The sequence below is a fragment of the Pempheris klunzingeri genome, chromosome 23 (assembly GCF_042242105.1).
Source record: "Pempheris klunzingeri isolate RE-2024b chromosome 23, fPemKlu1.hap1, whole genome shotgun sequence".
Classification (NCBI taxonomy): domain Eukaryota; kingdom Metazoa; phylum Chordata; class Actinopteri; order Acropomatiformes; family Pempheridae; genus Pempheris; species Pempheris klunzingeri.
The window spans coordinates 11,616,062-11,629,618 of NC_092034.1; the positions used below are offsets into that span (position 1 = coordinate 11,616,062).

The following is a 13,557-nucleotide window of genomic DNA, read 5'->3' on the forward strand; positions in this document are numbered from 1 at the left end:
CTTGATAGATACCAGCTGGCAGGAGTTAAATGCTGGAGAGAGTGCCCGTCTCTCTCTACAGGGGAGACTCGCGCCTGTGCGTGTGCTCAGGTGAACAGATGGGGGTGGGGATGTTGCTATATGACGTCAGCGGAGACCCATGCAAGGTGCAGCCACGGCCAAACAAAGTTGGACAGCGCCAGCGGTCCTGGCTGGCTTTTTCTGTTTTGCATTTCGCATTTCTCCTCAAAACGCGCGTCGCGTCTCCCCTCGCTTGTGCATCCACAGCTCGTGCGCTCCTTGGCTCCGGTTGGCTCCCCAGCGCTGTCGGGCACGCGCGCACACGTGCACACACGCACGCTCGAAGCTGAGAGTCACGAGAGGCAGAAGCGGCGGTAACTGTGTGACGGGAAGGGCGACGGGCTGTGACTTTGGGTGCTTAGTCACATTTAGCTTTGACCACAGAGGTGAAGGATGGAGCGGGCTGAGGGGGAACACTGAGCGGGGGAGGATACGGGAAGAAGGCAGGGGGGCACCGACATCCGGAGCAGATGATGCTTGTTTGCCGCAGGCCCCGCCATCGTGAAATTGGATACCGACTTGCGGCGGATGGGGTGACCGAGCTCGCTGCTCCGCCGGGGAGGTCCCTGCCTTCGGACGGTACCGGGGTGGGAGCTGCCGGTGCCCGGTTCTAAAAGGAAGGAAGGAAGGAAGGAGTGGCAAGAGAGGAAAATGCAGACGGAGGAGGAGACGGCCACCGCAGAAGAGCCCATTTTGGAGGAAGGGTCAGGACGAGAACAGGTAAGGACATTTCCTATATTTTCCCTGTCTCCCTTCATGAGGAAGCGCAGGGTTGTGCAGATAGAAAGAGTCCAGTTAGGAGAAGTTGCGCACATTTCCCCCTTACAAGAACCACCTTGAATATTTATGTAATTTCTGCTTGCTGCCAAACAACCCGTCATGTCCACATCATGCACACATGCTGTGAACTACGTCTCCTGGTCTTCAGGTCACTAAGAATGTCTTTCTTCATCTCTTAAGTCCTTGATGCCTCGTACAAGAGCAAGGGCACCGAGCAGGACCTTGGGTTTCTATGAATGGAGCGGCTGTGGTTTAGGTAAACAGAGGGGAGGGGGGGGGGGGGGGGGGGTTTCTAAATGCCTGTCCAGAAATAATGCCACAGTGCTGATGTGATACGTCTGACATCGCCGGATGGTGTGTTGTCCCCGGGGGAGCTGCTTTAGTCTTTTTCAGTATTGTAGAGTGTGTCTACACACCAGCTGACACCACTGATATACACCAGAGGGTGACATCACAGTTCAGCCACACACCCACCTTTCAGCCAAAATTACTCTGACACACAATGTGAATGATGGGAACACAGACTAACGCCTCCATTCAGCATCTTTATTTATTTTCACCGAGCAGAGCTTTACTGGCCACTTATTATAACAGGATGTAACCACTCAGCAGTGTGTTTTCTGCTGTATTAGTAAACTTCTTACTTCATACAGTATATATGTTGCTGCCCATTTACACACCTCCCCAGCTGTATCTCTACTACAGCTCCTCTGAAGTACTTCCTGCGTTTCCTGAACCATTAGAATGAAAGTCCTTACTCAGGGAAATTGCATCAAGTTTACACACACACACACACACACACACAGCATGACGCCATGAATCTGACTCCCTGTTTGAAAGCATCTATAGCACATAACCTTGTCCTCCTAAGCAACCGACCACCTCCTCTACTACCACTCTTTTGATTAGGAAGCAGCAATGTGTGTGTGTGTGTGTGTGTGTGTGTGTGTGTGTGTGTGTGTGTGTGTGTGTGTGTGTGTGTGTGTGTGTGTGTGTGTGTATATATGTATACGTCATCTTTATAATGAAAACCCAGGAGAAGCAGAGTAGGCTAAAAGTACCCCAGTCAGTTAACAAATAGTTAGGTAGTCAGTTAAAATAACTAAAGATGTGGGCACGCTGTCTTCTCACCATTACTCCCAGTCTTACTACTTCACATGATGACCGTCTTAAAGGAAGAGCAGAGCTGTGTATGTGTGTGGTGTAATGATATCTAAGGACGGGGCTGTACTGCTAAGGCTAAGGGGAGCTTGAGTGCTGCAACATACTCTTATTTTTATTGTCACTTTTTTTAATCAAACAATTATTCTTGATTATTTGATGGATTTCTTCTCCATGATGTGTCCTTCACAGTAACCCTGAGCCGTAAAAAGCAGCAAAACCCCTCACATTTGAAAATCTGGAAGCAGCAACTTGTACTGTCATGCATTTCATTCAGGCAGCCATTAATTCTCTGTTGCTTGAATTGTTGATTAATCGACAAATCATTTTAGCTCAATTGAGCTTTGAATATCTGGCCTGAAGGCATGGAATACACTTTTTCCTTTAACTGACTATAAGTGGTGAGAGGAGTTTTATATCTGAATTGTTCATCTACGTTTTATAACACAAATAGTTAATAGAAAAGAGAGAATCAAGCTTTTGGCTAGTGGTCATTTAAAACCCCCCCGGCACATAATATGTGGAGTAACTAAGCCTATTAAATGATGCCTTTCACTTTATTCCACCTCTCTCCTCTGCCTTTATCCTTGCCTGCAGTGCAGATGTAATCCAATGAATTCAGTCTTCATCTGTTCTCTGCCTCCATTACTCTCTCTCATCTTCCCCTCTTGGTCTCCTTCCTGTTTTAGATTTGCCTGTCGTGGAGTATAGAGCTTCATCATATCCCAGTCTCTTTTCCTCTCCCTCCCAAACATTTGCACACTCATATCTCATTTAACTTTCTTCACCCTCTGGCCCACTTGAGTATGCGTGTACACTCACACAGGCATTATCATGAATTAAGAAGAGCCCCGTGATTAATATTAAAATAGAATGTTTGATTCAGATGCAATTTATCATGATTAAGGTTTCAATGCGTTTCGGGTCTGTTGCTTCAAACAAAGTGGTCTTAATTTCTGGGCAAGTTTTATCACCACGTGACAAACAGCCACGATGATGTAAAGCTTCAAAAGAACAAAATCATAACCAATAAAAAAACTGCTTGACTGCAGCATTCAGTAGTATTTATGTTTATAAATGGGTGACCTACACCTTACCTGCTAATGGGTGGATAATTAGTCTCCAATGCACACTCTAAAAACAAACCATTTGGAATAGAGGAATAACGTTTAGAGTACTGAGAGCACATGATGACTCGTTTCGTGTCCTCAAATGCCAAGTGCTAACAATTTATGCGCTGTTGCAGCATGGGTAGTAGAAACCTGACATCCTAAATGACTCTCTCGAATCGTGTTGAAATGACCCATCATTTTTAGCAGTGCACTGCAGGCATCAACAGCACTTTTTCCTTTCCTCACTTCATTTGCCACCCACATGCTAGGATTGCTAATTATAGCTGCTCCAGTCACACCTAACCAGCTGAATCAGTATGAGCAGAGACACAGAGGGAGAGAGAGCAATGCACGCTCCCTGCTAAACACTATAATACAAGAAGGGACTAGAAAAAAACTTCTCTGCCTCGTGTACAAATGCAGAATATTGTGGCTTAACTGACTTACTAGCTTCATATAGTACTGGAGACAAAACATAGCCACAGCTAGTTCTACTACTGAAGCATAATTTGCACAGCTACAGCGCCACACAAGAGCAAGTGCTGCAAGACCAGATTATTGAACAATGATTGAATTCAGAGACATTTACTGGCTGAAGGAAATCCTATTAATGAAAAAGCCCTGTCAATTGCAGTTTCAGTGGAGGCAGGAAATAGCTACAGTACAGCATGCACAGGTTCTTCTGAATCCAAGCAATGCTCTGAAATGTGTCCAAAAAAACCCAGAACAACCAGCCTGTGGTCAAAGTTTCATGTCAGTCATGTGGGCTCTACTTCAGACAGCTGTCTCTAGTGACTGTGGAAGCTAAGAAATATGTATAAAATTTAGAGACACTATGTCAAAGTATCAGCATCTTCAACACAGCAAGATTTTGTCAGATAATGTGTTCTATGCAAATCCAGGCACTGAATTTAAGAGGTTAATAAAACATTCATGAAGGACTTGTCATGTTAGGACCAACCTGTATCAGCCAACTTCAAAAGAGCTCGCAAGGAGGGCGACCCAAAGTTTCAGTATGAAAAAAATGAAAGCTGACACCCTTTCAGACGAGGCGATACAGAATTCTTTTCATAATGATGTCAAAGAGAGTGAGCCTTGCCTTTTGATCTGTTACAGCCTGACACAAGAGCCAAGGCTCAACAGAGGCAGCTGAAACAGAAAGAGGATCGTGACACAGCCAAAAATCTGGAGACTTATTTCGGCCTGTAGTGCACCCCCGCTGGTCACCAGTTCACCTTTATGACATTGTGGTCACTCCGTAATGAGACAGTGTGATGGCGCACACTATACCAGACGGTGAGCTTCAGGTAGACATGAGGTGCATTAGGTTGCATTATTGGTGCCTATACGGATCTGTTTTGTCCATGATGTGACCGATCCACAGTTTGTTTTTCAGTGCTGTTATAAAAATTAAATTCAGTCACAGCTGGCTGCTTATTCAGTTTTTAGTGCAACAGCAATCCGTCACAGCGAGTTGCTGGAGGTGGACCCAAACTCAGGAGTCAGCAGGAACTGAAGAGTAACTTCAATACTGAAGCAGGTCAGAAGTTACACCAACATAAACGAACAAAACGTCCAACAAGACCAAACTTAAAACCTTCAGTTCTTCAGACAAACGGTGTGCACTTACGATGGCTGCGTAACTTTCCCCCAAAGCCAAGTGCCACAGGGAATTCAACGAGGGCATGATGAACGACGATACTTTATTCATCCAACGCAGAGAACAGTGCAGGGCAGACGTGAAGGGAGAGATGAGGAACAGACACGACCACGCCACTCGACCAGACACTGGGAGGCAAAGAAAAACTGGCTGAGGAGGAGCCGAGGAGCTCAGTCCATACTAAATAAGCAAGGAACAAATCTGAGGACATCTTAGGGACTTAGAGCCAGACTGCAACAATCCCTGGCCTTCCATGAAACTTATCAGGTCTCTTCTGAAAAAAGTTGGAGGTGTTGGTGGGAGCTTTACTTATGTCTGAGTTACTTCTGCTCCATAATAGAAATTCAGTCCCTTGAGCAAACTGCTGTTCTATAACCTCTCATCATGCTGTACGTATGCATTACTGCATGTGGAGCGTCCATCCTCTATTGGCTATTATGTGACAATCAAAATGGCTCCTCAGTCTCATGCTAGAGCAGTCCCATTTCTCTGAAGTCCCAGCATCATTTAGCGTTGATGATGGATGGGGGTGTTGTTTCCTGGTACAATGCATCAGAGAAACTGTTTACAGTGGACTTTGCTTTGTGTGGCAGCTCTGAAGGCCCGCTAGTTTATGAGTACTGCTTCCAGTACTGTGGCAGAAGTGTTGGCAGGTCTGGTCTCACCCTGTGGGAAACAGAACTGCTCATACTGACAAATGCTGATTGACACAAGTGCACACAGGAATAATTTGACTCCCGTCTTGGGGCTGCTTTTCCTCTCACTGGGCACACACCAGCTGCAGTGACTTGATGAAAATGTAGCTGAGATCCATGCTGGTTCTTTTTTTTTTCTTGTATTGCTAGAATATTCTCCTTTTTGACAACATTTATCTGCAGAAGATAAGAGGAAAAGGAGGGAGTTGGAGCCAGGAAGACAAAATGAGGTAGATGGAGTGGGAGGGCAGGAGAAGGACAGAAAGGATGGATTTTGGCAGTGGAGTCCTCTGGAGAGAGGTGCAGTCTGTCGCTGCTACCATCTCTTTAGTCTCCCCTCCCTCTCTCTCATTTTGCTTCCTTTCATACTTGCATTCATGAAAAGTTCATGACAGTTTCTCTGTCTCTCTCATGCTCTTCATCCCCTCTCTCTCTCTCCCTCTCTCTCTCTCTCTCTCTCTCTACGCTACACTTTTAGCCCAATCAATCCACTTAGAGACAGACTCTCAGAGAGGATGTAGCAGAGGAGACGTGGGGGTGAGGGCGAAGGGGAGGAGAGTCTTAGGTTGGGATCTGAGAGTAAATGCCTGGGAGGGAAGATTCAGGGAAGGAGAAAAAAGATTACATAAGGAAAGGAAAGGAAGGAGAATGTGGAGAGAAAAGGCAGACAGAAAGCAAACAATATGATATTGAATTGGCACCGATGATAATTTCCCTGTTTTTTTTGTTTTTTTTCAAAGTATCCAGTGCAGTTGGATGTTTTTGGATGCTTTTGCAGAGAGATGTTGGGCTGTGGGGGTGTGGGTGCCCTTCACTCGGCCTTCCACTACTTGCCCTTGACGTACAGAAGTACAAGTGTGTTGCAGCCAGCCAAATGTGCTAGTGGATAGCAAATTGTGGCTGCATTGAAGGAGTGAGAGATAAAGAGAGAGGGAGAGAGAGAGGGGAGGAGAAGGAGGAGGGGGTGTGTGCTGACAGGACAGGCAGACTTGGCAGAGAGGAGGAGAGGACACTGGTGTCATCCCATCTTTTTTTTTTTGTCATCTGCTTTGTTGCTCTTTTTCCTTGTCGCATTCAGCACGAGGCAGAGGGTGACGACATGGAGGGGGCACAAATTAACGCACATGAGACTGTACAGGTGTGTGTTAACTGTGTTTCCGTGACCGACAACATACATAATAAACAGGTTTTTTTTAGTGGTACAACCACTTTCTCCCCCTGTCTGTCTCTACCCGCCTGTCCCTCGTTCACACACACAAATTGAAGCAGCGGTGATATGCTGCTGATGTTGAGAACAGTCTAGAAGCATCGTTCTCATCTAAATTATTCACATTCACTCCGCTAGCTGCATTACAATGCAGAGAACGTGCGTCCGTGGATGGAGAGAGATGACGAGAGAGAAGAGAGGCACATTAAACCACCTATGTCTGTGATTCTAATGTGTGTGTGTGTGTGTGTGTGTTTGACTGCGCTGTAATATGATGTCCTCACAGTGCACAGTGTGGCTGTGCCAAAGTGTGCACTTAGAGAGGCATAAACAGTGTGTGTGTGTGAGTGAGTGTGTGGCTAATATGCAGCACTTATCCTATGATGGGTAAGGGGTGGTCTAATGCATTCCTTTGGTCAAGACCTCAGCTCGCACGTGATACTGTTTACCAAACAGAAAGATTATGGTTATTAAAAACTCACTGGGGGGTCACCAGGTACAGAAAATCTGTGGTGCTTCCTTGACAAACATTTTCTATCACCACCACATCTGCAATCAGATTCACCTGTCAGACATTTTGAAATATTAACACTGTGAAGCCTACTGTATTATTTATTATAATCTTGACTCAGACTGGTTCCACCAAATTTGTGGCTAATGTTTAGTGTTGTAGTCTTTTTTTCCTTACTGTCTATCTATCTATCTATCTATCTATCTATCTATCTATCTATCTATCTATCTATCTATCTATCTATCTATCTATCTATCTATCTATCTATCTATCTATCTATCTATCTATCTATCTATCTATTTATCTATGAAAAACAGCTTGCTGTACATGTGAAGCATATCTTAGGCTAGCATAGGATTAGCTCAACTGTTTAAGATGTTTAATCTTGGCATTAAGAGTTTAAAACAAAAAGGAAATTTAAGTGTTAAAAATAACCAACAGCACAAATTATGTTGAAATAATCTGTGACACTGGAAATACCTGTACCCAGGAGACATCTCACTGAGATGTCCAGGGATGACCAAAGTCATGAGGACCATGAAGGTCGGTGTAGAATAATGGCCGTCCATCCAGTGGTTATAGGGTTATTTCAGCCTGGACCAAAACGGCGGAGTGACCCACATTACCATTCCCAGAGCGACATAACTAACGTGTCTAAAATGACCGAGAAATGTCGTAAATAGTGTGGGTCAACCACTGGGTCCTGCAATTTCCACAATGCAACTCAGTAGCTTCTTTTGCTGTTTGACTCTCTCTGTCTGCGTTTTTCAAACTCTGCCCCCAGTTAGTTTCATGGGCTTTCTGATACAGCGTCAAAATGTTCTGTTTGTGGTGATTTTCTCTTGCATCTTAACAGCTAATCTCTCCTCTCTCTGTGCCCCCACAGCAACGGCCAGTCCAGCAGTCTCTGGCCTCCTCCCTGTGTCGGGAGTCCCATTGGAAGTGCCTCCTCCTGACCCTGCTCATGTACGGCTGCTTTGCCACGCTGGCCTGGTGCGCTCTCTGTCGCGTCCCTGTTCTCGGCTCCTCCTCCATACCTCATGCCGGCGAAGACGGTGCCGCCGCGGCAGCCTACTACAATGACATTCTGCACTTGGAGAGTCCGTGCTCTAGTGGATATGTCTACATCCCCCTGGCCTTCCTGGCAATGCTGTACGTGGTTTATTTGGTGGAGTGTTGGCACTGCTTCTCCAAGACGGCAATGTTGGCCCATGCTGAGTTCCAGGTAGGTGGGAAAACCAGTTTCAGCATTCAGCAATGGGGACTAACAACTTGAAAAACTACCTAAACCCAACAGCCGACAAACTAAAGCAATAGGAGCCTAACAATAGGACTATGACCTTGAGCTACACAGCAGAATCTGTTTACTCACTGAATCTTGTTCAGTATGATAGTGTCAGCAAAATGTCGCAAATAAATAGGTTACATAAATAAAATGATGCTGTTGTAAATGTCTGCACAGACAGTTGCTGTTCAGGAGGAATTTGGGATAAGTAGAACAAAACAATCCTAATTTCATGCAGTTTAGTCAGACATGTTTACATTTTACAAGGAGAGAACTGATTTACACTCACTTTTCTACTTGACTGTGGGGAAAAGTCTTCACATGTGGAAATGAGCTGACCTGATGGACCTCCGCCCATCTTTTGTCTATTCTGGTCTCCTCTCTCCATTATCAGGAACTCCAGGAGCACGTAGCTCTAAAAGAATAGTCTAGTGTTCATCCTAGCTATCTGCCACTGCCAGAAACAAAGCATGTTTAATGTTGGTCCAGGCTGTCAGGGGTGGATATTCTATGACTAAGACAGCTCTGAAAAGAGAAAAAAAAGAACTATAGCACCATAAACAAATAGCGGCAGGGCCAGATTGCAAAGACTTAACTATTCTAAACAACAGGAACTTGGGAGAAGTTGCTCATTGTTGCATCTTTACATTTTAGATTGTTCATCCACAGCCCCAGAAAGTTGCATTTAAATGTGACATCGACTAATTGATTTGCTTACTCATTCATTCTTTGACACAGGAAGTGTACGAGCGTGTGCAGAGACTTCAGCAGGCCACACCCTGCATTTGGTGGAAGGCCATCAGCTATCACTACGTGAGGAGGACCAGGCAGGTGACAAGATACCGCAATGGAGATGCATATACGACCACACAGGTGAGGTGAACTCTTCCTGACACACACACACACACACACACACACACACACACACACACACACACACACACACACACACTTTCTCTCACGTTCACTCCCCTCTTTTTATATAGTTAATAGCTGCACTGTAAAACTTATATTGTAGTTTATTAAACTTTTAAAGTAACTGTTAAGCAAATCGCATTTCTCCTATTATGAAATATTGCGGGGCTGTGTACAGTAAGAAAAATATCACTCTATTTAGCAACTATGATGCTGAAGCATATAGGAAGGTTCCTATACCTTGACTTTTCTTTTCTCAATCTGTTATCCTTGCCCCTTTCCCATCCCCCCTCCATTGCCCCGCTCCTTCCTCCTTCAGGTCTACCACGAGCGGGTGAACACTCATGCCTCCAGTTCAGAGTTTGACTACGCCCGCTACGGTGTCAAAGACGTGTCAAAGGAGCTGCTGGACCTGCAGGTGCACCCTGCCGTTCGCCTCCGTTTCACCAAGTGTTTCAGGTTAGACACCCACCACCAACCACACGTCTTGCGAAACAGATTATTATTTAGGGAGGTAAACAAATTATTAACTAATCTTTCTGCTGTTTAGCTTCTCCAGTGCACGCGCTGAAGCTGCCTACCTCACTCAGGTAAGATGTGGTACAAAACCAAATATTTGATGTATGTTATTCTCTTGTTCTCTGAAACATACACTTATTTTAAAATCAGATAGTGTACAGAAGCTCACAGCAGTAGAATGTTAATAGCAACCATTAATGCAATCAATCAAACAAAATCTTTCAGTAAAATCACACATTTCTATTGTTTGCCTATTTTCCTTTTCCTCGCTGTTCGACACACAACTTCCTTGGATATGGTAGAGCAAATGGAAGAAGTCCAAAAATCTCTAAAATCAGTGACAGCAGCTCCCGCAGAGACTTGAATGTATGCAGGAGCACCAATAGCAGCCTCTGACCCTCCATTTCTTCTTGCCTTTCTTCTCTATTAGGATCAAGGCCTAAGTCTCCTGCCCGCAGCCCCTTCAGGAATGTTGGGCTTAGTGGGCATTCAGCTAAATTGCAGTGTTAACTAAAACTATCTTCAGTCCCCCCCCCCTCCCCAAGGTTCTTGTACTTTTTCTGCTCTCCCTATATGGTAGAGTACAAATGGTATAAGAAGTGCCATAACACACCCACACAGTAAATCATACAGTCTTATGCATAAATACTGATTCAATAAACATCATTACAAATATTTTCATACTTTCTAGCACATAAATCTTTGTGTCTATTTAACCTCCATTCCTGTTATTTTCTTAGTGTCGTTCCTCCCTTTTTAGTCTTGTTTCTTTTTTGTTGATTGCAGTTCAGGTATATACAGATCTAGTAGTATAGTCCAGCACTCGTTCTTCAATTTCATCTGATTGTATACGTGCTGTGGTGGAATTGGCCCTATGAATTTGACATTGATTGTTTCAGTTCTAATTTGCACATAACTAACGTGTCCAATTCTCCTTCTGGTATTCCAAGCGAGCACGCTTCTTCGGGGAGAACGAGGGGCTTGATGACTACATGGAGGCCAGGGAGGGAATGCACCTGAAGAATGTTGATTTCCGGGAACACATCCTGGCGTTCCCAGATCCTGCCCACCAGCCGTGGTTTTCTAGGCACAGGGTGTTCTGGCTGGCTTCTGCTTTTCTCCTGTCATGGCCTCTGCGGGTTGTGTCAGAATTTCGCACAGCATATGTCCACTACCATGTGGAGAAGCTGTTCGGGGAGGACGAGGACAGTGGCGGTGGAGGAGGGCCAGGTGGAGGTGGAAGAGGGGACGGGGTTGAAGGTGGGACTGAGAATGGAATCCACCCAGGAATTGGGATTGGAATTGGCCTAAATGGGACGAGTTACAGAGCCATCTCTCGGGTCAACACGGTGGACATGACAGAGTTGGAGTGGCACATCCGCTGTAACCAACAGATGGTCCCAAGCTACTCTGAAGCTCTCCTAATGGACTTGGACACAAGTGGGGGGACAAACCCTACTGCCTCGACACCCCTCTCTGGGCCTCCATCCATCACCCCCAACCAGGGTGCTAACCCGCCCCCTCTGGCTCTGCCTGTGGTGTTCAACTCTGCTTACCTCCTCCAAAGCTGCCCCCGATGCCGGAGGACCACGTCCAGTTCCAGTCTTCCCTCCAGGCTAAGGGCTCCGATGGGAACCACAGCCCTCCTGAATGCTACCGTAGCAGGGATCAGGGCAGCAGGGCAGGGAGGTGGCGCGATAGGAGGAAGGTTGGTGCTCAGTCGGAGCGGATTCTCCCTTGGGAGACTTGCAGGAGGGCGCCAGAGCAGTCTGTTTCATTCAAGAAGCATGGGAGGTGGGCTGGCAGGAAGCAGGGAAGATGGAGGAGGAAGTGGAGGAGGGGGAGGTAGTGGGGGAGGAGGAGGTGGTGGAGGATTCCTCGGGTTAGGTTCAAGACAGGACAACGAAGAGACCAGAGGAGTGCTAGAAGGGGAAGGGGATGACGATGAAGAGGAGGAGGAGCAGGAGGAGGAGGTGAGGAGAAGGGAAGACAGGGCAAGGGGAGGAAGAGAGAGGGACGAAGAAGCAGAGCAGGACAGTGGAGGGGGAGGCGAGGGGAGGGAGGGGGAGGCGGTAAGCAGGGATCGTCCTCCATCCTACCAGGACGCATTCTTCTTTCCCGTCCTCATTATACACGGAGAGGAGAGCTGCCACGCCGGAGACGACATGTGACCATCAGAAAAACAAACGCACTTAGAGCAAGAAAGTATGGTCAGAGGCAGAGGGAGATGAAAGGACGCTGAGTAGAAAGAAAGTAGTGGATCAGAGAAAGCGTGGATGAGGGGAAAATGAGATATGGAATGAGAACAGAATGGATGAAAAGAGCTGGCTGACTGTATACCAGCCCCAAAAAGAGAAGACAGGATTCAGTCAGAACAAAGAGGTAATGAGAGGTAAGAACAGACAGAATTACCAAGGAAAGGGGGGGAGTGGTGATGAAAGAAGCTGAGTGGAGAGAGTAGAAATAGAAAAGCAGATGTACTTTGGGGATGGGGGGTAGCAAGAGGACTGTTGAATGAACAGTGGATACTGTAAAAAGGCAGGACTGGTTCCCAAGTAGATGAGGGCTGATGGGGAGTGCGGCAGCAAGATAATATGGAGTCTGAGAATATGAGCGAAGGCAAGAAAATCGCAATTGTAGATTTTTCTCCAAAGAAATTGCGTGAGAAGTTGAATACTTGGGAAGAGCGTAAAGACCGAAAACTTAGGAATGTCTATTTCCAGATATATCTATGCAAGAACAGGAGTGGGAGGAGTACAGAGTCTAAAAATAGCAGGTTGGAGAGCAGTAGAGAGACTCCAAACCAGCTGAGTGGCAGTGGGTATTTTTTTGCAAAAGAAACAGAAGTGGAGGAGTTTCAAGGGTATTTTGGATGCTTGAAGCTTTAGTTTTGCTAGAATCAAAATACGTAGAGGAGAACTACAAATGTGGCTCACTTAAAGACTGAAATACAGAAAGGGGGAAATGCAGAAAGAATTCCTAAATAGTCCAGATGATGGAGGAAACAGAGGGGATCACAAATGAGAAGTAGAGGGGAATAAAAAGTTTAAAAAAATGTTTAAAAGGAAGGAGAGTACAAAATCCAGGACTATTAGAGTTCAGCACAGAAACAAAAGGCAAAGAAAAGTCGAACACAAAATGGACACAATACTGACAGAATTCAGACAAATTCAAAAAGATGAACTCAAGAGGAGGAGAACACCCTCTGGGCAGCAACCCTGACCTCGAATCTAATCAGGAAAAATCCAAGAAGTAACTTTTTTCAAACATGTCCCTTTGACAAATGAGGTATTGGTCAGGTCTTTTAGACACAGTCTAGCTACCATAACCGTACCATAAAAGAGGAGAACCACTGAATTCCTTCCTGTCTCTTTTTGCCATCTTACTCTTCACCATTAGCCTCCCCACCACTCTCCATCCATTACTGATATGGAGCTGGTAGGAAAAAAAAAAACCCTCGATAAACAGGAGCGACTGCTTCCTCTACTTCTCAGCTCTGTCCTCCTCTACCTCCTCTTTCCTCGTGCTCCTATCTGCTCTCCTCTCTCCATTTTTATCACCTCTCCTATACTCCTCATTCTTTTATCACCTCTCTCCTGCACCGAAAAAAGTCAGAGATGCTTTTATGAGCTCGACTAGTTATGCGCAACAA

At 45.7% G+C, this 13,557-nt stretch overlaps 1 protein-coding gene across 1 annotated transcript; it reads left to right on the forward strand.

Moving 5' to 3' along the window:
- Positions 1–711: 711 nt before the first annotated feature.
- LOC139223007 (transmembrane protein 151A) lies at positions 712–12,076 on the forward strand. The gene is made up of 6 exons (XM_070854932.1): positions 712–780; positions 8,073–8,411; positions 9,210–9,344; positions 9,706–9,845; positions 9,937–9,976; positions 10,856–12,076. The coding sequence occupies exons 1-6, from the start codon at positions 712–714 to the stop codon at positions 12,074–12,076; spliced, it is 1,944 nt and encodes a 647-aa protein (XP_070711033.1).
- Positions 12,077–13,557: the final 1,481 nt, after the last annotated feature.